Genomic DNA, 21369 nt, shown 5'->3' with positions numbered 1-21369 from the left:
TCCAGCAGCGTTGCAGTTCTTGACACACTCAAACCGGTGCGCCTACCATACCCCATTCAAAGGCACTTAAATCTTTTGTCTGGCCCATTCACCTCTGAAGGGCACACACAATCCATGTCTCAATTGTCTCAAAGCTTAAAAATCCTTCATTAACCTGTCTCCTCCCCTTCATCTACACTGAAGTGGATTTAACAAGTGACATCACTAAGGGAGTATACATTCACCTGGTCAGTCTATGTCATGGAAAGAGCAGGCGTTCATAATGTTTTGAACAAACAGGACACGCACGCCTCTGAGAATCACGCAGCGCTGCTGGGCTGGCCAAAGGCACAGTAGGGTCACACATGCTGCTTTGAATGGGTCGGTTGTGTGAAGAGGACACACATAACTTTGTCCTTTTTAAAATATTTATTTTGAGTGAAAACGTCTTCACAAATCGTGATTTTATCAGGAGAGAAGATATTCCATGCGGTAATAATCCGATTATTTCTCTCTCTGTCTCTCTGTCTATGGCGCACAGCTCACCATCTGCATTTTTTGTGATACCGGGAGCACGTCAGCTGGTGCGTGGTAGCTGCAGTGTTAGTAATAACGGACAGCATTACTGTGCAGACACGGAGGACGGTCTCTCGCGGGTGACGGGTCCGGGTCCGTTGCATTTCTAACTGCCATGGGGAGAAAACGGTTGGCTGAAAACACTCCGGCTCAAGGGTGAATGACCGCACACCGAGAAGCGAGCGAGCAGATGCTGTTAATTCAACAACCAAATGCAATTGATTTTACATACAACAATCACTAGAAGCTATCGTCAGAGCTTTGGACTCTAAACTTTTATATTTCTTAGTTATATCTTGTCTAAAACTTCCCCGATATTGGGTGTTTGGACTGGAGAGAACAGAAGGTGAGTACATCATAAGAGATGGAGGGAGAGGGGGACTCATTTAAGGTTAACTTGAGTGTATCAATGTGGTATCATGTGGTATATGCAGTACTTAGATGTAGAAATGCAACCAGTGTTTCTGGCTCTCTCTTCTGCACTTCCTTTTCTCTGTATGCTCTCTCCCTTTTTCTCTTCCTATATTTTTCCCTCTCTCTCTCTTTCTAGGTCTCTCTCTCTTTCTCTCTAGGTCTCTCTCTCTCTCTAGGTCTCTGTCTCTATCTCTCTCTCCCTGTCTCGCTCTCTCTAGGTCTCTCTGTCTCTCTCTATCTAGGTCTCTATTTCTCTCTTTCCAGGTCTCTCTCTCTCTAGGTCTCTGTCTCTATCTAGGTCTCTGTCTCTCTCTCTCTAAGTCTCTCTGTCTTGCTCTCTCTAGGTCTCTCTCTAGGTCTCTCTCTCTGGGTCTATCTCTCTAGGTCTCTCTCTCTGGGTCTCTCTCTCTAGGTCTCTCTCTCTCTCCTCTGCCATCAAGAGTGATTGGTTGACCGTTACTATGGTATCACTGGGGTGGTAAAGGCTCAATTTACCGTCAGACTAGAGGGAAGAGGGGATACAACTCAGACTAGAGGGAAGAGGGGATACAACTCAGACTAGAGGGAAGAGGGGATACAACTCAGACTAGAGGGAAGAGGGGATACAACTCAGACTAGAGGGAAGAGGGGATACAACTCAGACTAGAGGGAAGAGGGGATACAACTCAGACTAGAGGGGATACAACTCAGACTAGAGGGAAGAGGGGATACATCTCAGACTACAGGGAAGAGGGGATACAACTCAGACTAGAGGGAAGAGGGGATACAACTCAGACTAGAGGGAAGAGGGGATACAACTCAGACTAGAGGGAAGAGGGGATACATCTCAGACTAGAGGGAAGAGGGGATACAACTCAGACTAGAGGGAAGAGGGGATACAACTCAGACTAGAGGGAAGAGGGGATACATCTCAGACTAGAGGGAAGAGGGGATACATCTCAGACTAGAGGGAAGAGGGGATATATCTCAGACTAGAGGGAAGAGGGGATACAACTCAGACTAGAGGGAAGAGGGGATACAACTCAGACTAGAGGGAAGAGGGGATACATCTCAGACTAGAGGGAAGAGGGGATACATCTCAGACTAGAGGGAAGGAGTAGAGGAGACAGGTTGAAGGGAATAAAAAAGTTGTTGTTCTCTATCCTCTCCTTCTCTCCTTTTTCTATCTATCTGTCTGTCTGTCTGTCTGTCTGTCTGTCTGTCTGTCTGTCTGTCTGTCTGTCTGTCTGTCTGTCTGTCTGTCTGTCTGTCTGTCTGTCTGTCTGTCTGTCTGTCTGTCTGTCTGTCTGTCTGTCTGTCTGTCTGTCTGTCTGTCTCTCTCTCTCTCTCTCTCTCTCTCTCTCTCGGTGTGTGTGTGTACAGATGAAGTGGGTAACAGGTGTGTGTGATGGTGGTCTCTTCACAGAGAGCTACTGTAACATCTGCAACGCTCAACTCATCTCAGAGTCTCAACGCGTGGCACACTACGAGGTTAGTCTCTCTCTCACACACACACACACACACACACACACACACACACACACACACACACACACACACACACACACACACACACACACACACACACACACCTGTAAATACCCTGTAACAGTTTCCTTTGTCTTGTCTCTTGTCCTTCAGAGTAAGAAACATGCCAACAAGGTCCGTCTCTTCTACATGCTTCACCCTGAGGATGGAGGACCTCCCTCCAAGAGACTGAGACCTGACAACGCTGTACGTCTGTCTGTGTGTGTGTGTCAGTGTTCGTGTCTTTCTCGCATCCCTTCTCTCTCTTTCTCTCTCTACCTCTTCCTCTGCTAGGCCAACTAACAGTCAGTCAGACAGAATGTTACCTCTTCCTCTGCTAGGCCAACTAACAGTCAGTCAGACAGAATGTTACCTCTTCCTCTGCTAGGCCAACTAACAGTCAGTCAGACAGAATGTTACCTCTTCCTCTGCTAGGCCAACTAACAGTCAGTCAGACAGAATGTTACCTCTTCCTCTGCTAGGCCAACTAACAGTCAGTCAGACAGAATGTTACCTCTTCCTCTGCTAGGCCAACTAACAGTCAGTCAGACAGAATGTTACCTCTTCCTCTGCTAGGCCAACTAACAGTCAGTCAGACAGAATGCTACCTCTTCCTCTGCTAGGCCAACTAACAGTCAGTCAGACAGAATGTTACCTCTTCCTCTTCCTCTGCTAGGGCAACTCTTTGTACATGTACGTGCAGTGTGTGTGTGTGTGTGTGTGTGTGTGTGTGTGTGTGTGTGTGTGTGTGTGTGTGTGTGTGTACATTCAAAGCGCTGTGTCCCCATGGGGGGCACTGGTCCAGCAGTCCTGTGGGTCTGCAGATAAAACTCAGCTTCCTTTGATCTCTGCAATGAATTGGGGAGGTTGAATCTCTCTCACACACACACACACACACACACACACACACACACACACACACACACACACACACACACACACATCTCTCTCTCATTCTCTCTCTCCTCTCTCGCTCCTCTCCTCTCTCTCCTATCTCTCTTTCTCTCCTATCTCTCTTTCTCCTCCAGGATAGTGAGGAGAGAGCTGTGGATGGTAACAAGTGTTGTAGTCTGTGTAACATGTTCTTTACCTCAGCCATAGTGGCCCAGTCCCACTACCAGGGAAAGACTCATGCTAAGAGCGTAAAACTAGTGTTGGGCTCCTCACCGACTATTTCTACTACCCCTACCACAGGTAACACACACACACACACACACACACACACACACACACACACACACACACACACACTCAGACACACACACACACACACACACACACACGCACATTTTCCAATACACACACACACTTTCCTTAATAATCACGTTTCATGAATACGCACTCCTTATTTCCTGTTTCCTGTGTCACAGACTCCTCCCCCTGTCCATCAGACACGCCCCCTCTGCCAATGCCGCCTCCCCCAGCCCCTCCCATTACCTGGCTAGTGACCAATGGCAACACAGCGTGTAGGTCGTGCTTCCTGTGTGGGGCATGGTTCAACAACCCAGCGATGGCCCAGCAGCACTACGAGGGGAAGAAGCACCGCCGGAACGCAGCCAGGAGACAACTACTGGATCAACTAGCGGATAACCTGGACAGCAACCAGAACACAGGTTAGAGGTCAGGGGTTAGAGGTCAAGGGTTAAAGTTCAGGGGTCAGGAAAGCAGCCAGGGCACGACTTCTGGAACAACTGACAGATAATTGGATATGAAGCAGAACACATGTTAGAGGTCAGCTGTTAGAGGTCAGAGGTTTGTGAGATTAGAGGTCAAACTAGGGTCAAAGGTTATGGCAGGTGTAGCTAGGCGTAGGGTCTAAGATTATATAAGGTATGATTACAGGACCGGTGTTATGGTGGCTTTAGTGGGCGTGGCCCACCCAACCATACCCTGCCGTACCTCCTTGACCATCCAAATAAAATATTTAAATATAGATGATTTATTTGACCTAGATGCACGCCGACAGAGACAAATACATCTCAGATAAAGCATCGGCGCGAAACAGCGACTGATATTATATAAGAACGGCTAATAGTAGGTTAACACCATCTGCTTTAATTCACTCCGGAAACAGTCATTCAAGAAGATCTAAACGCATATTCCCATGAAACTGATTGACATCAAATGATTGACGTGCAGTTTGGACATTTCACCTGTAAAACGTGAAGAATTATCATTAAAGAAGATGGTGTTAACTAACTATTAGCCATTCTTATATGATATTAAGCTGTTTCCTGAGTGAATTAAAGCAGATGGTGACTGATCAACAAGTAGCCTATCTGAACACTGAGTTGACATCATATTTGCTTAGCAACAATATAAGCTCAAGAAACTTGTCATGATTGACGGCCATGTTTTCCAAGTTATATGCAGCTTTGTGTCTGTGTCCTCTGTAGCTGAGCCCACATTTACCAATAACTTTAACTACATCAATCACACGTTCCATGACCTGCCTTCTCTTTCTGACCTGGTCTTGTTGAACTGACATGTGCTTATCACTCAGAAGGGTACGGATGTCTGCTTTTCTGGCTCTGAGGAAAAAAGCTTCTGCACTTTCTCTATGTGTCTTGCTTCTCTCATGTTCCTGAACTCTCTGAGGAGCATGTTTCCAGGCCTGCGTGCCTCCTTTGACAAATCCACTATCACTGGCTGAAGGTTTTGCGAATGCAAGACAAACTGAGCAGAACAAGGAGTGAGTTACTTCATAGTATGTCAGCCATTTTCTGTTTGTGACATATATAGTGGAATATATTGGGAATGACTCTTTGAGGGGTTTGTTTTGGGTGGGACTGAAAAAAATAAGTCAAAATCCTTGGACTGAGGACGGCAAAATAATCAAATGGATTTTCAGTGCTTTCGCTGTCCCCTTCTATTTTCCCTGTACTGGGCTCTGAACCTCTCTCTCTCTCTGCACATCTGGTTGCTCTGCAGAATGAGATTAACATTGTAAATAACCTCAACTTAAACTTGTATTACTTGTACAGTCATCGATTGTACAGTCATGGCCAAAAGTTTTGAGAATGACACAAATATTAATTTTCAAAGTTTGCTGCTTCAGTGTCTTTAGATATTTTTGGCAGATGTTACTATGGAATACTGAAGTATAATTACAAGCATTTCATAAGTGTCAAAGGCTTTTATTGACAATTACATGAAGTTGATGCAAAGTCAATATTTGCAGTGTTGACCCTTCTTTTTCAAGACCTCTGCAATCCGCCCTGGCATGCTGTCAATTAACTTCTGGGCCACATCCTGACTGGCAGCCCATTCTTGCATAATCAATGCTTGGAGTTTGTCAAAATTTGTGGGGTTTTGTTTGTCCACCCGCCTCTTGAGGATTGACCACAAGTTCTCAATGGGATTAAGGTCTGGCCATGGACCCAAAATATTGATGTTTTGTTCCCCGAGCCACTTAGTTATCACTTTTGCCTTATGGCAAGGTGCTCCATCATGCTGGAAAAGGCATTGTTCGTCACCAAACTGTTCCTGGATGGTTGGGAGAAGTTGCTCTCGGAGGATGTGTTGGTGCCATTCTTTATTCATGGATTTGTTCTTAGGCAAAATTGTGAGTGAGCCCACTCCCTTGGCTGAGAATCAACCCCACACATGAATGGTCTCAGGATGCTTTACTGTTGGCATGACACAAGACTGATGGTAGCGCTCGCCTTGTCTTCTCCGGACAAGCTTTTTTCCGGATGCCCCAAACAATCGGAAAGGGGATTCATCAGAGAAAATGACTTTACCCCAGTCCTCAGCAGTTCAATCCCTGTACCTTCTGCAGAATATCAGTCTGTCCCTGATGTTTTTCCTGGAGAGAAGTGGCTTCTTTGCTGCCCTTCTGACACCAGGCCATCCTCCAAAAGTCTTCGCCTCACTGTGCGTGCAGATGCACTCACACCTGCCTGCTGTCATTCCTGAGCAAGCTCTGTACTGGTGGTGCCCCGATCCCACAGCTGAATCAACTTTAGGAGACGGTCCTGGCGCTTGCTGGACTTTCTTGGGCGCCCTGAAGCCTTCTTCACAACAATTGAACCGCTCTCCTTGAAGTTCTTGATGATCCAATAAATGGTTGATTTAGGTGCAATCTTACTGGCAGCAATATCCTTGCCTGTGAAGCCCTTTTTGTGCAAAGCAATGATGACGGCACGTGTTTCCTTGCAGTTAACCATGATTGACAGAGGAAGAACAATGATTCCAAGCACCACCCTCCTTTTGAAGCTTCCAGTCTGTTATTCAAAATCAATCAGCATGACAGAGTGATCTCCAGCCTTGTCCTCATCAACACTCACACCTGTGTTAACGAGAGAATCACTGACATGATGTCAGCTGGTCCTTTTGTGGCAGGGCTGAAATGCAGTGGAAATGTTTTTGGGGGGATTCAGTTCATTTGCATGGCAAAGAAGGACTTTGCAATTAATTGCAATTCATCTGATCACACTCTTCATAACATTCTGGAGTATATGCAAATTGGCATCATACAAACTGAGGCAGCAGACTTTGTAAAAATGTATATTTGTGTCATTCTCAAAACGTTTGGCCACGACTGTATGCCCCCTGATTACAGTCCCACTGATAATATCATATCATAGCATACATGTTTAGGTTTGTGCTCTTAAGTTGTACCTGAAGCTTCCTGCTCTGAATCTGACTCTGTACTGACCACCATCTCCAGTTCTGCAGGAGCACCTGAAGCTCTAGTGCTGCTGCTGCTTCCTTCTCCACCTTGACAAAGAAAATACTCTATTATCATACTCTATCATTAGTGTGTCAGTAGGCTACATTAATACAGCTCTGGAAATAATTAAGAGTTGTCTCTTAATTTTTCCCAGAGCTGTATATTATTGTAGTAACTTGTAATGCTGGTACTAATGGCGCTAATGATCTTTGTCATTGCCTGTGCTGTGTCACACAGGCTACTGTGTTACGTTTATGGTTACGTTACTGTAGCCTGTTTCGCTGTACAGTGTATGTGCACTTTCCCTAGCTTATGTGGCATGAGTCATGACCCAATGCTGGCAAGTCCATAGTCTGGGTTTACAATTTTTTTTACTAGTTGAAACATATTGCCTTCAATGTCATATTATGATCGCTATGTTGCACTCATTGCTATGATATAGCTCCTCCACGAAGTCGTGCAAACTGTTTAGGCTCCCGGCCGTTGTGTCACTATTATTAGCTAGGCTACTTAGCTAACTATGCTGGGTGTGTGTGTGTTTTAGCTAGTGTTTTTGACTGACCTGGTCCCTTACTGGCGAACATGTTGCTTATTTTGCAGCATTTAGCTGCGTCTGTGGCAAGGGCATTTCTCTTTTTTATTCTCTCCCTCTCTGCTGCACCTTTCATTTTCTGACCGTCCATTTCGCCGTGCGACTTGTCTAAAATGTTTTTGGTAGAGAAGCAGGTAGACCGTTGCTATGTGCGTCGCGGAGAGACCTGATGTCATTTTTGGCGCGCGCATCCTCGCGCGGGGACACTGCAGCGGAGAGTGAGAGTCTCGATGAGTGGATTCTCTGTCAACTCATTCCTGCTTGCTACATGTGTTATGGCTAGTCAAGTTGACTATTCGCGGCAGGCCAAAACGACCCTCAGGCCACCGGGACATCCCGACGGCGTTAACCTACTATTAGCCGTTCTGATATGATATTAGGCGCTGTTTCCAGAGTGATTCAAAGCAGATGGTGTTTACTAACTATTAGCCGTTCTTAATAGCAGGCGTAGTTTCCTGAGTGAATTAACACATGACGGTGATGATGGTCTATTTTGAAATGAAGTATGCCTAACTTGGTGTTTGAGGGTTACATAAAAATATCACATGTCCTTGAGACAATATCTTGTGGGCATCGGCAGACGTTGCAATTTGAAGATAAATGTTATGCATAGGCCTGTTCTACAATGACATCTGTAGGTAAAAACTTGAATTGAGAAATTAGGATGTTATTTAAAAAAAGTCTATTTTGCGCTCCCTCACCTAAAAACATAGCACTACACCACTGTAATTGAAGGAAAGGTGGCGGGTGCACAATGCACTGTTCGGATGGTGGGATTATATTGGACGAACGTGTGAATGTAACCTACTTTTTGATGTGATTTGTTTGACAATCAGATTGTGTTCGTGCCACATTACATTTTTACAGTTAAATTACACTCAAGAGTTCACACATAGGAGGTCCTGTGGAACAAAGTTTCCCCCAATAGAAATCAAATGCCCGTCCAACTGATTAGTTCTGGCCCTGTATGATTAGACAGAGATCATATCACAGGAGTCCAGGAAGTGTCCATAGGAGACAGGTGTTCCAATCATTTGATTCAGTTCCATTGTGTGTTCCTGTGTACCTTCAGGTTTGAGGAGCAGTTATAACTGCAGTGTGTGTGATGTCACTCTGAACTCAATAGAACAGTACTACGCACATCTCCAGGGCTCCAGACACCAAAACAAGTGAGTGAGTCTGTCTATCTGTCAGTCAGTTGGTCGGTCTATACCTCTATCTTTACCTGTAATCCTGACATCCAACCCCCACCCCCTAATCTAATCAGCCTCAGCCAATTCCTCTCTCCTTTCTCTTTGTAACCACACTGGTATTGTGCCCTAAATGGCATTGCACCCTATTCCCTATATAGTGCACTACATTAGACCAAAGCCCTATAAGCCCTGGTCAAAAGTAGTGCACTATATAGGGAATAGGGTGCCATTGGGGATGCTAACCAAGTTGAGAGGAAATTGTAGATGTTATTGTTATTAATGTTATGAATAGTGAAAAATGTAATAAGTAAATGTTATTGATCCAATTAGGAGGCTTGGTTAACGAGCTGCGTATTTCTCAATTTCTGACTTTTATCAGATCATTCTTTCTTTTTTAAAGCAGAACATTGTTAGTTTCTCTCCCTCTTCTCTCTCTCATCTCTCTCTCTTCTCTCATGTCTCTCTCTCTCTCTCTCTCTCTTTTGTCTTAGCGTAATAGATTGGTTCTTAGTGTAAATTATTCTTAGTGTAATAGAATGGTTCTTAGTGTAATATAATGATTCTTAGTGTAATAGAATGGTTCTTAGTGTAATAGAATGGTTCTTATTGTAATAGAATGGTTCTTAGTGTAATAGAATGATTCTTGGTGTAATATAATGGTTCTTAGGGTAATAGAATGATTCTTAGTGTAATATAATGGTTCTTAGTCTAATAGAATGATTCTCAGTTTAATATAATGGTTCTTAGTGTAATAGTGTATTAGAATGGTTCTTAGTGTAATATAATGGTTCTTAGTGTAATATAATGATTCTTAGTGTAATATAATTATTCTTAGTGTAATATAATGATTCGTAGTGCAATATAATGAATGTCATTATTGGTGTAATAGAATGATTCTTAGTGTATTGGTATAATAGAATGATTCTTAGTGTAATAGAATGGTTCTTAATGTAATGGAATGATTCTTAGCGTAATATAATGATTTCGTAGTGCAATATAATAATTCTTAGTGAAATAGAATGGTTCTTAGTGTAATAGAATGATTCTTAGTGTAATAGAATGATTCTTAGTCTAATAGTGTAATATAATGATTGTTAGTGTTATATAATGATTCTTAGTGTTATATATATTTTATATTTATATTTTAGTCATTTAGCAGACGCTCTTATCCAGAGCGACTTACAGTAGTGTTTCTTAGTGTTATAGGATGGTTCTTAGTGTAATAAAATGGTTATTAGTGTAATAAAATGGTTATTAGTGTAATAGAATGGTTCTTAGTGTGATATAATGATTCTTTGTGTTATATAATGATTCTTAGTAAAATATAATGATTCTTAGTTTAATTGAATGATTAATCGTATAGTAGAATGGTTCTTAGTGTAATAGAATGATTCTTAGTGTAATATAATGGTTCTTAGTGTAATAGAATGATTCTTAGTGTAATAGAATGATTCTTAGTGTAATATAATGGTTCTTAGTGTAATAGAATGGTTCTTAGTGTAATAGAATGGTTCTTAGTGTAATAGAATGGATTATTAGTGTAATAGAAGGATTAATCGTGTAATATAAAGATTCTTAGTGTTACTGAATGATTCTTTGTGTAATAGAATGATTTTTAGTGTTATTGGATGGTTCTTAGTGTAATATAATGATTCTTAGTGTAATAGTGTAATAGAATGATTCTCAGTGTAATATGATTCTTAGTGTAATAGAATGGTTCTTAGTGTAATAGAATGATTCTTAGTGTAATAGAATGATTCTTAGTGTAATATAATGATTCTCAGTGTAATATGATTCTTAGTGTAATAGAATGGTTCTTAGTGTAATAGAATGATTCTTAGTGTAATTGAATTATTCTTAGTGTAATTGAATTATTCTTAGTGTAATTGAATGGTTCTTAGTGTAATAGAATGGTTCTTAGTGTAATATAATGATTCTTAGTGTAATAGAATGGTTCTTAGTCTAGTAGAATGGTTCTTAGTCTAGTAGAATGGTTCTTAGTGTAATAGAATGGTTCTTAGTGTAATAATGTAATATAATGGTTCTTAGTCTAATGGAATGATTCTTAGTGTAATAGAAAGATTCTTACTGTAATAGAATGATTCTTAGTGTAATAGAATGATTCTTAATGTAATAGAATGATTCTTAGTGTAATAGAATGGTTCTTACTATAATAGAATGTTTCTTAGTGTAAAATAATGATTCGTAGTGTAATAGATCATTCTTGGTGTAATAGAATGATTCTTAGTGTAAAAGAATGATTCCTAGTGTAATAGACTGGTTCTTAGTGTAATAGAATGATTCTTAGTGCAATAGAATGATTCTTAGTGCAATATAATGATTCTTAGTGTAATAGAATGATTCTTAGTGTAATAGAATGGTTCTTAGTGTAATAGAATGATTCTTAGTGTAATAGTGTAATAGAATGATTCTTAGTGTAATATAATGGTTCTTAGTGTAATAGAATGATTCTTAGTGTAATAGAATGGTTCTTAGTCTAGTAGAATGGTTCTTAGTGTAATAGAATGATTCTTAGTGTAATTGAATGGTTCTTAGTCTAGTAGAATGGTTCTTAGTGTAATAGAATGATTCTTACTGTAATATAATGGTTCTTGGTGTAATAGAATGGTTCTTAGTGTAATAGAATGATTCTTAGTGTAATAGTGTAATATAATGATTCTTAGTGTAATAGAATAGTTCTTAGTGTAATAGAATGATTCTTAGTGTAATATAATGATTCTTAGTGTAATAGAATAGTTCTTAGTGTAATATAATGATTCTTAGTGTAATTGAATGGTTCTTAGTATAGTAGAATGGTTCTTATTGTAATAGAATGGTTCTTAGTGTAATAGAATGATTCTTGGTGTAATATAATGATTCTTAGGGTAATAGAATGATTCTTAGTGTAATATAATGGTTCTTAGTCTAATAGAATGATTCTCAGTTTAATATAATGGTTCTTAGTGTAATAGAATGTTCTAGTTAATAGAATGGTTCTTAGTGTAATAGAATGGTTCTTAGTGTAATAGAATGATTCTTAGTGTAATAGAATGACTCTTAGTGTAATAGAATGGTTCGTAGTGCAATAGAATGATTCTTAGTGTAATAGAATGACTCTTGGTGTAATAGAATGGTTCTTAGTGTATTAGAATGGTTCTTAGTGTAATAGAATGATTCTTAGTGTAATAGAATGGTTCTTAGTGTAATGGAATGATTCTTAGCGTAATATAATGATTTCGTAGTGCAATATAATAATTCTTAGTGTAATAGAATGGTTCTTAGTGTAATAGAATGATTCTTAGTGTAATAGAATGATTCTTAGTCTAATAGTGTAATATAATGATTGTTAGTGTTATATAATGATTCTTAGTGTTATATATATTTTATATTTATATTTTACTCATTTAGCAGACGCTCTTATCCAGAGCGACTTACAGTAGTGTTTCTTAGTGTTATAGGATGGTTCTTAGTGTAATAAAATGGTTATTAGTGTAATAAAATGGTTATTAGTGTAATAGAATGGTTCTTAGTGTGATATAATGATTCTTTGTGTTATATAATGATTCTTAGTAAAATATAATGCTTCTTAGTTTAATTGAATGATTAATCGTATAGTAGAATGGTTCTTAGTGTAATAGAATGATTCTTAGTGTAATATAATGGTTCTTAGTGTAATAGAATGATTCTTAGTGTAATAGAATGATTCTTAGTGTAATATAATGGTTCTTAGTGTAATAGAATGGTTCTTAGTGTAATAGAATGGTTCTTAGTGTAATAGAATGATTATTAGTGTAATAGAAGGATTCATCGTGTAATATAAAGATTCTTAGTGTTACTGAATGATTCTTTGTGTAATAGAATGATTTTTAGTGTTATTGGATGGTTCTTAGTGTAATATAATGATTCTTAGTGTAATAGTGTAATAGAATGATTCTCAGTGTAATATGATTCTTAGTGTAATAGAATGGTTCTTAGTGTAATAGAATGATTCTTAGTGTAATAGAATGATTCTTAGTGTAATATAATGATTCTCAGTGTAATATGATTCTTAGTGTAATAGAATGGTTCTTAGTGTAATAGAATGATTCTTAGTGTAATTGAATTATTCTTAGTGTAATTGAATTATTCTTAGTGTAATTGAATGGTTCTTAGTGTAATTGAATGGTTCTTAGTGTAATATAATGATTCTTAGTGTAATAGAATGGTTCTTAGTCTAGTAGAATGGTTCTTAGTCTAGTAGAATGGTTCTTAGTGTAATAGAATGGTTCTTAGTGTAATAATGTAATATAATGGTTCTTAGTCTAATGGAATGATTCTTAGTGTAATAGAAAGATTCTTACTGTAATAGAATGATTCTTAGTGTAATAGAATGATTCTTAATGTAATAGAATGATTCTTAGTGTAATAGAATGGTTCTTACTATAATAGAATGTTTCTTAGTGTAAAATAATGATTCGTAGTGTAATAGATCATTCTTGGTGTAATAGAATGATTCTTAGTGTAAAAGAATGATTCCTAGTGTAATAGACTGGTTCTTAGTGTAATAGAATGATTCTTAGTGCAATAGAATGATTCTTAGTGCAATATAATGATTCTTAGTGTAATAGAATGATTCTTAGTGTAATAGAATGGTTCTTAGTGTAATAGAATGATTCTTAGTGTAATAGTGTAATAGAATGATTCTTAGTGTAATATAATGGTTCTTAGTGTAATAGAATGATTCTTAGTGTAATAGAATGGTTCTTAGTCTAGTAGAATGGTTCTTAGTGTAATAGAATGATTCTTAGTGTAATTGAATGGTTCTTAGTCTAGTAGAATGGTTCTTAGTGTAATAGAATGATTCTTACTGTAATATAATGGTTCTTGGTGTAATAGAATGGTTCTTAGTGTAATAGAATGATTCTTAGTGTAATAGTGTAATATAATGATTCTTAGTGTAATAGAATAGTTCTTAGTGTAATAGAATGATTCTTAGTGTAATATAATGATTCTTAGTGTAATAGAATAGTTCTTAGTGTAATAGAAGGATTCTTAGTGTAATTGAATGGTTCTTAGTCTAGTAGAATGGTTCTTACTGTAATATAATGGTTCTTAGTGCAATAGAATGGTTCTTAGTGTTAATAGAAGGATTCTTAGTGTAATTGAATGGTTCTTAGTCTAGTAGAATGGTTCTTACTGTAATAGAATGGTTCTTAGTGTAATAGAATGGTTCTTAGTGTTAATAGAATGGTTCTTAGTGTAATAGAATGATTCTTAGTGTAATAGAATGATTCTTAGTGTAATAGAATGGTTCTTAGTGTAATATAATGATTCTTAGTGTATTATAATGGTTCTTAGTGTAATAGTGTAATAGAATGATTCTTAGTGTAATAGAAGGTTCTTAGTGTAATATAATGATTCTTAGTGTAATAGAATGATTCTTAGTGTAATAGAATGATTCTTAGTGTAATAGTGTAATAGAATGGTTCTTAGTGTAATAGAATGATTCTTAGTGTAATAGTGTAATAGAATGATTCTTACTGTAATTTAATGGTTGTTAGTGTACTAGAATGATTCTTGGTGTAATATAATGGTTCTTAGTGTAATAGAATGATTCTTAGTGTAATAGAATGGTTCTTAGTGTAATAGAATGATTCTTAGTGTAATTGAATGGTTCTTAGTGTAATAGAATGATTCTTAGTGTAATAGAATGATACTTAGTGTAATAGAATGTATCTTAGTTTAATAGAATGGTTCTTAGTATAGTAGAATGATTCTTAGTGTAATAGTGTAATTGAATGGTTCTTAGTGTAATATAATGATTCTTAGTGTAATAGAAGGATTCTTAGTGCAATATAATGATTCTTATTGTAATAGAATGATTCTTAGTGTAATAGAATGATTGTTAGTATAATAGAATGATTCTTAGTGCAATATAATGATTCTTAGTGTAATAGAATGGTTCTTAGTGTAATAGAATGATTCTTAGTGTAATATAATGATTATTAGTGTAATAGAATGATTCTTAGTGTAATATAATGATTCTTAGTGTAATAGAATGGTTCTTAGTGTAATAGAATAATTATTGGTGTAATAGACTGATTCTTAGTGTAATAGTGTAATATAATGATTCTTAGTGTAATATAATGATTCTTAGTGTAATATAATTATTGTTAGTGTAATAGAATGATTGGTAGTATAATAGAATGTATCTTAGCGTAATAGAATGGTTCTTAGTGTAATAGAATGATTCTTAGTGTAATAGAATGATTCTTAGTGTAATAGAATGTATCTTAGTTTAATAGAATGGTTCTTAGTATAGTAGAATGATTCTTAGTGTAATAGTGTAATTGAATGGTTCTTAGTGTAATAGAATGATTCTTAGTGTAATATAATGATTCTTAGTGTAATATAATGGTTCTTAGTGTAATAGTGTAATAGAATGATTCTTAGTGTAATAGAATGGTTCTTAGTGTAATATAATGGTTCTTAGTCTAATAGAAAGATTCTTAGTGTAATAGAATGATTCTTAGTGTAATAGAATGGTTCTTAGTGTAATAGAATGATTCTTAGTGTAATAGAATGATTCTTAGTGTAATAGAATGGTTCTTAGTGTAATATAATGATTCTTAGTGTATTATAATGGTTCTTAGTGTAATAGTGTAATAGAATGATTCTTAGTGTAATAGAAGGTTCTTAGTGTAATATAATGATTCTTAGTGTAATAGAATGATTCTTAGTGTAATAGAATGATTCTTAGTGTAAAAGTGTAATAGAATGGTTCTTAGTGTAATAGAATGATTGTTAGTGTAATATAATGGTTCTTAGTCTAATAGAATGATTCTTAGTGTAATAGAATGATTCTTAGTGTAATATAATGGCTCTTAGTGTAATAGAATGATTCTTACTGTAATTTAATGGTTGTTAGTGTAATAGAATGATTCTTAGTGTAATAGAATGATTCTTAGTGTAATAGAATGGTTCTTAGTGTAATAGAATGATTCTTAGTGTAATAGAATGGTTCTTAGTGTAATATAATGATTCTTAGTGTAATATAATAATTCTTAGTGTAATAGAATGATTCGTAGTGTAATAGAATGGTTCTTAGTGTAATAGAATAATTATTGGTGTAATAGAATGATTCTTCGTATAATAGAATGATTCTTCGTATAATAGAATGATTCTTCGTGTAATAGAATGATTCTTCGTATAATAGAATGATTCTTCGTGTAATAGAATGATTCTTCGTATAATAGAATGATTCTTCGTGTAATAGAATGATTCTTTGTGTAATAGAATGACTCTTTGCTCCCAGCTCTGTTCTCATGAGTCAGTGGAATGTTGTCGGTCTGTCATCACCCCACTCTTGCCCTACTCTCCTCCTCTTCCTCCTCCTCGTCCTCCTTTCTTTTTCTCTCTCCCTCATCTCTCTCATTCTCTCTCTTTCTCTCTTTCATTTATTCTGTCTGTTGTTTACACCTGTCTCTCGTCTGTTTCAGTTTGAAGCAACACCAGAGATGTGTTGAGCCAGTCGGTCTGTGACTTCTGCCCCCCACTGGATGGATGACCAGAGAGAAGAAGCAGCCAGAGAGAGACAGACTGGAATTGTGATGTCATCATGTGCCGTTTGTGACGTCACAGTGCAGAGAAGGAGGTGTGACTGGTTGGACTAAAACAGAAGCAGAAAGAAAAGAAAGGAAGATAAAGGTCAGACACAGCGATGATGTCACATGCACAAACTTTTTCTGCAAAGAGAGTTCAATGATGTCAGTCACCCACAGAAATTGACAAGAACACTTCTCACACTTCGTCATCTGACACACACACACATACACACACACACACACACACACACACACACACACACACACACACACACACACACACACACACACACACACACACACACACACACACAGTGGTGCCAGACAGCTCTGTGGAAGCCAAGGAACCGTTACTATGGTAATCCTGCCCGTGTCAAAATAGAAGACGTTTTCAAATCCTAAAAACCTTCATTCAGGAAATGGGGGTCTTGTCAGAAAGTGCTTCAGCTTTGAGTTGATTCATGTCATTAAAGCACTTTGAAACATATTTCTGTGTATCTGTCCTCACTTTTGTTGCGATTAGATGCATGTTGGATCCTTACCAGACACATGGGCATCCATCCATGTGTGTGAGAAAGAGAGAGAGAGAGACAGCAAGAGAACGAGAGAGACAGCAAGAGAAAGAGAGAGAGACAGCAAGAGAGAGAGGAAGGAGGGAGAGAGAGGGGTAGATATAGAAAGAGAGAGAGGGGGAGAGAGAGAGGGGGAGAGAGAGAGAGAGAGACAGCAAGAGAGAGAGAGAGAGAGAGACAGCAAGAGAGAGGAATGGGGGAGAGAGAGGGGAAGATATAGAAAGAGAGAGAAGGGGAGAGAGAGAGAGAGAGAGGAAGGGGGGAGAGAGGGGAAGATATAGAAAGAGAGAGAGGGGAGAGAGAGACAGCAAGAGAGAGAGGAAGGGGGGAGAGAGAGGAAGATATAGAAAGAGAGAGAGGGGGAGAGAGAGAGACCGCAAGAGAGAGAGGAAGGGGGGAGAGAGGGGAAGATATAGAAAGAGGGGAGAGAGAGAGACAGCAAGAGAGAGAGGAAGAAGGGTGGGGGGAGGGGTGGATGGCATTTTCTGCCCTGTGAACGGTTATTTTACACACAATTTAGCCCATAGGTCCATTAGCAGTGGTACGTGAACCTTTTAGCTGTTGACTTCAGTAGACCTGAATGGACATTTGCTGTTGCACACACACACACACACACACACACACACACACACACACACACACACACACACACACACACACACACACACACACACACACACACACACACACACCAAAGTGTGTCCTGATCTTGTCCACATTCTGATTCTGCCCACCTTGTTTTACATGTTTCCATGGTGTTAAAATATGTCTTCTATCCATCCACTGAGATTGAATTGTGACCACATTTTCTGGTCCTTGCCTGTATTGAAACTATTTGACAGATATTATTTCAAAATAATATTTATTTATTTACCTTAAAACGCAAATTGATGCCAAAGTCAATAGTGCCAGCTGTCAATAATTTTTGGGGTGGCGGGATAATGATGATTTAAATGGTTTCACTGTCCACATCCGTCTACACTTGAAATATATCCATAAATATATGCGTTCCTTACTACCTCTGGAGGTGGGCTGGAAGATCTGATCAAGTTCAGATCACAATGCATCTTTCAATCGTCTACAGCTGTCTTAAAATGTGGACAAAATCAGAATGTGGATCAGATCAGGACAATGGACACATGTTAGTTAATAGCTAGAGGTGGAGATCAATTCACTCTGAGCTGCCTCCCTCTCTTTGTCCTTGGAGAGTGCACTACTATAAATCCCCTTGAATTGAATTGAATTGAGAGAAAGAGAGAAAGAAAGAGAGAGGAGAGCGAGAGGAGAGAGACAGAGAAAAAGAGAGAGAGGAGAAAGAAAGAGAGAGGAGAGAGAGAGAAATATAGAGAGAGAGGAGAGAGAGGAGAGGGAGAAAGAAAGAGAGAGGAGAAAGAAAGATATAGAGAGGAGAAAGAAAGATAGAGAGAGGAGAAAGAAAGATAGAGAGGAGAAAGAGAGAGAAATAAAACAAAATCTAAATAACATACACGTGGTTAGCAGATGTTATTGCGGGTGTAGCTAAATTCGTTTTCTTCTAGCTCCGACAGTGCAGTAATATCCAACAATTAATATCTAACAATTTCACAACATACCCAATACACACAAATCTAAGTAAAGGAATGATGATGAAGGCCTAATTAGACCAGTATATTAGATCAGTATGTTAGATCAGTATATTAGATCAGTATATTAGATCAGTATGTTAGATCAGTATGTTAGATCAGTATATTAGATCAGTATGTTAGATCAGTATGTTAGATCAGTATATTAGATCAGTATATTAGATCAGTATGTTAGATCAGTATGTTAGATCAGTATATTAGATCAGTATGTTAGATCAGTATGTTACATCAGTATATTAGATCAGTATGTTAGATCAGTATATTAGACAGACACAGTGAGGTGAGGCTGTGAGGACTAGCTAACAGCCGACAGACACAGTGAGGTGAGGCTGTGAGGACTAGCTAACAGCCGACAGACACAGTGAGGCTGTGAGGACTAGCTAACAGCCGACAGACACAGTGAAGCTGTGAGGACTAGCTAACAGCCGACAGACACAGTGAGGCTGTGAGGACTAGCTAACAGCCGACAGACACAGTGAGGCTGTGAGGACTAGCTAACAGCCGACAGACACAGTGAGGCTGTGCGGACTAGCTAACAGCCGACAGACACAGTGGTGAGGTGAGGCTGTGAGGACTAGCTAACAGCCGACAGACACAGTGAGGCTGTGAGGACTAGCTAACAGCCGACAGACACAGTGAGGCTGTGAGGACTAGCTAACAGCCGACAGACACAGTGAGGTGAGGCTGTGAGGACTAGCTAACAGCCGACAGACACAGTGAGGTGGGGCTGTGCGGACTAGCTAACAGCCGACAGACACAGTGAGGCTGTGGGGACTAGCTAACAGCCGACAGACACAGTGAGGTGAGGCTGTGAGGACTAGCTAACAGCCGACAGACACAGTGAGGTGAGGCTGTGTAGACTAGCTAACATCCGACAGACACAGAGAGGCTGTGCGGACTAGCTAACAGCCGACAGACACAGTGATGCTGTGAGGACTAGCTAACAGCCGACAGACACAGTGAGGTGAGGCTGTGAGGACTAGCTAACAGCCGACAGACACAGTGAGGCTGTGAGGACTAGCTAACAGCCGACAGACACAGTGAGGCTGTGAGGACTAGCTAACAGCCGACAGACACAGTGAAGCTGTGAGGACTAGCTAACAGCCGACAGACACAGTGAGGCTGTGAGGACTAGCTAACAGCCGACAGACACAGTGAGGCTGTGAGGACTAGCTAACAGCCGACAGACACAGTGAGGCTGTGCGGACTAGCTAACAGCCGACAGACACAGTGAGGTGAGGCTGTGAGGACTAGCTAACAGCCGACAGACACAGTGAGGCTGTGAGGACTAGCTAACAGCCGACAGACACAGTGAGGCTGTGAGGACTAGCTAACAGCCGACAGACACAGTGAGGCTGTGCGGACTAGCTAACAGCCGACAGACACAGTGAGGTGAGGCTGTGAGGACTAGCTAACAGCCGACAGACACAGTGAGGCTGTGAGGACTAGCTAACAGCCGACAGACACAGTGAGGTGAGAATGTGAGGACTAGCTAACAGGCGACAGACACAGTGAGGTGAGGCTGTGTGGACTAGCTAACAGCCGACAGACACAGTGAGGCTGTGCGGACTAGCTAACAGGTGACAGACACAGTGAGGCTGTGAGGACTAGCTAACAGCCGACAGACACAGTGAGGCTGTGAGGACTAGCTAACAGCCGACAGACACAGTGAGGCTGTGAGGACTAGCTAACAGCCGACAGACACAGTGAGGTGAGGCTGTGAGGACTAGCTAACAGCCGACAGACACAGTGAGGTGAGGCTGTGCGGACTAGCTAACAGCCGACAGACACAGTGAGGCTGTGGGGACTAGCTAACAGCCGACAGACACAGTGAGGTGAGGCTGTGAGGACTAGCTAACAGCCGACAGACACAGTGAGGTGAGGCTGTGTAGACTAGCTAACATCCGACAGACAAAGAGAGGCTGTGCGGACTAGCTAACAGCCGACAGACACAGTGATGCTGTGAGGACTAGCTAACAGCCGACAGACACAGTGAGGCTGTGAGGACTAGCTAACAGCCGACAGACACAGTGAGGCTGTGAGGACTAGCTAACAGCCGACAGACACAGTGAGGTGAGGCTGTGAGGACTAGCTAACAGCCGACAGACACAGTGAGGTGAGGCTGTGCGGACTAGCTAACAGCCGACAGACACAGTGAGGCTGTGGGGACTAGCTAACAGCCGACAGACACAGTGAGGTGAGGCTGTGAGGACTAGCTAACAGCCGACAGACACAGTGAGGTGAGGCTGTGTAGACTAGCTAACATCCGACAGACAAAGAGAGGCTGTGCGGACTAGCTAACAGCCGACAGACACAGTGATGCTGTGAGGACTAGCTAACAGCCGACAGACACAGTGAGGTGAGGCTGTGAGGACTAGCTAACAGCCGACAGACACAGTGAGGCTGTGAGGACTAGCTAACAGCCGACAGACACAGTGAGGCTGTGAGGACTAGCTAACAGCCGACAGACACAGTGAAGCTGTGAGGACTAGCTAACAGGCGACAGACACAGTGAGGCTGTGAGGACTAGCTAACAGCCGACAGACACAGTGAGGCTGTGAGGACTAGCTAACAGCCGACAGACACAGTGAGGCTGTGCGGACTAGCTAACAGCCGACAGACACAGTGAGGCTGTGAGGACTAGCTAACAGCCGACA

General features: G+C 40.0%; 1 protein-coding gene across 1 annotated transcript; it reads left to right on the top strand.

Moving 5' to 3' along the window:
- The first annotated feature begins 2173 nt into the window (after positions 1-2173).
- On the top strand, positions 2174-16895 carry LOC145859312 (zinc finger matrin-type protein 4). The gene is made up of 6 exons (XM_082958386.1): positions 2174-2439; positions 2590-2682; positions 3504-3669; positions 3846-4088; positions 8815-8911; positions 16414-16895. The coding sequence occupies exons 1-6, from the start codon at positions 2332-2334 to the stop codon at positions 16454-16456; spliced, it is 750 nt and encodes a 249-aa protein (XP_082814512.1). The 5' UTR covers positions 2174-2331; the 3' UTR covers positions 16457-16895.
- Positions 16896-21369: the final 4474 nt, after the last annotated feature.

Source organism: Salmo salar, chromosome 12, assembly GCF_965601325.2.
Source record: "Salmo salar chromosome 12, fSalSal1, whole genome shotgun sequence".
Lineage (NCBI taxonomy): Eukaryota > Metazoa > Chordata > Actinopteri > Salmoniformes > Salmonidae > Salmo > Salmo salar.
The sequence above is the reverse complement of the archived record's forward strand: the minus strand, read 5'-3'. Positions and strand labels throughout refer to the sequence as shown.

Coding starts and splice junctions, on each gene's coding strand:
- LOC145859312 (XM_082958386.1), top strand. CDS start 2,332: ATGAAGTGGGTAACAGGTGTGTGTGATGGTGGTCTCTTCACAGAGAGC. Junction 3,670..3,845: donor TTCTACTACCCCTACCACAG/GTAACACACACA, acceptor CCTGTGTCACAG/ACTCCTCCCCCTGTCCATCA. Junction 4,089..8,814: donor GGACAGCAACCAGAACACAG/GTTAGAGGTCAG, acceptor GTGTACCTTCAG/GTTTGAGGAGCAGTTATAAC.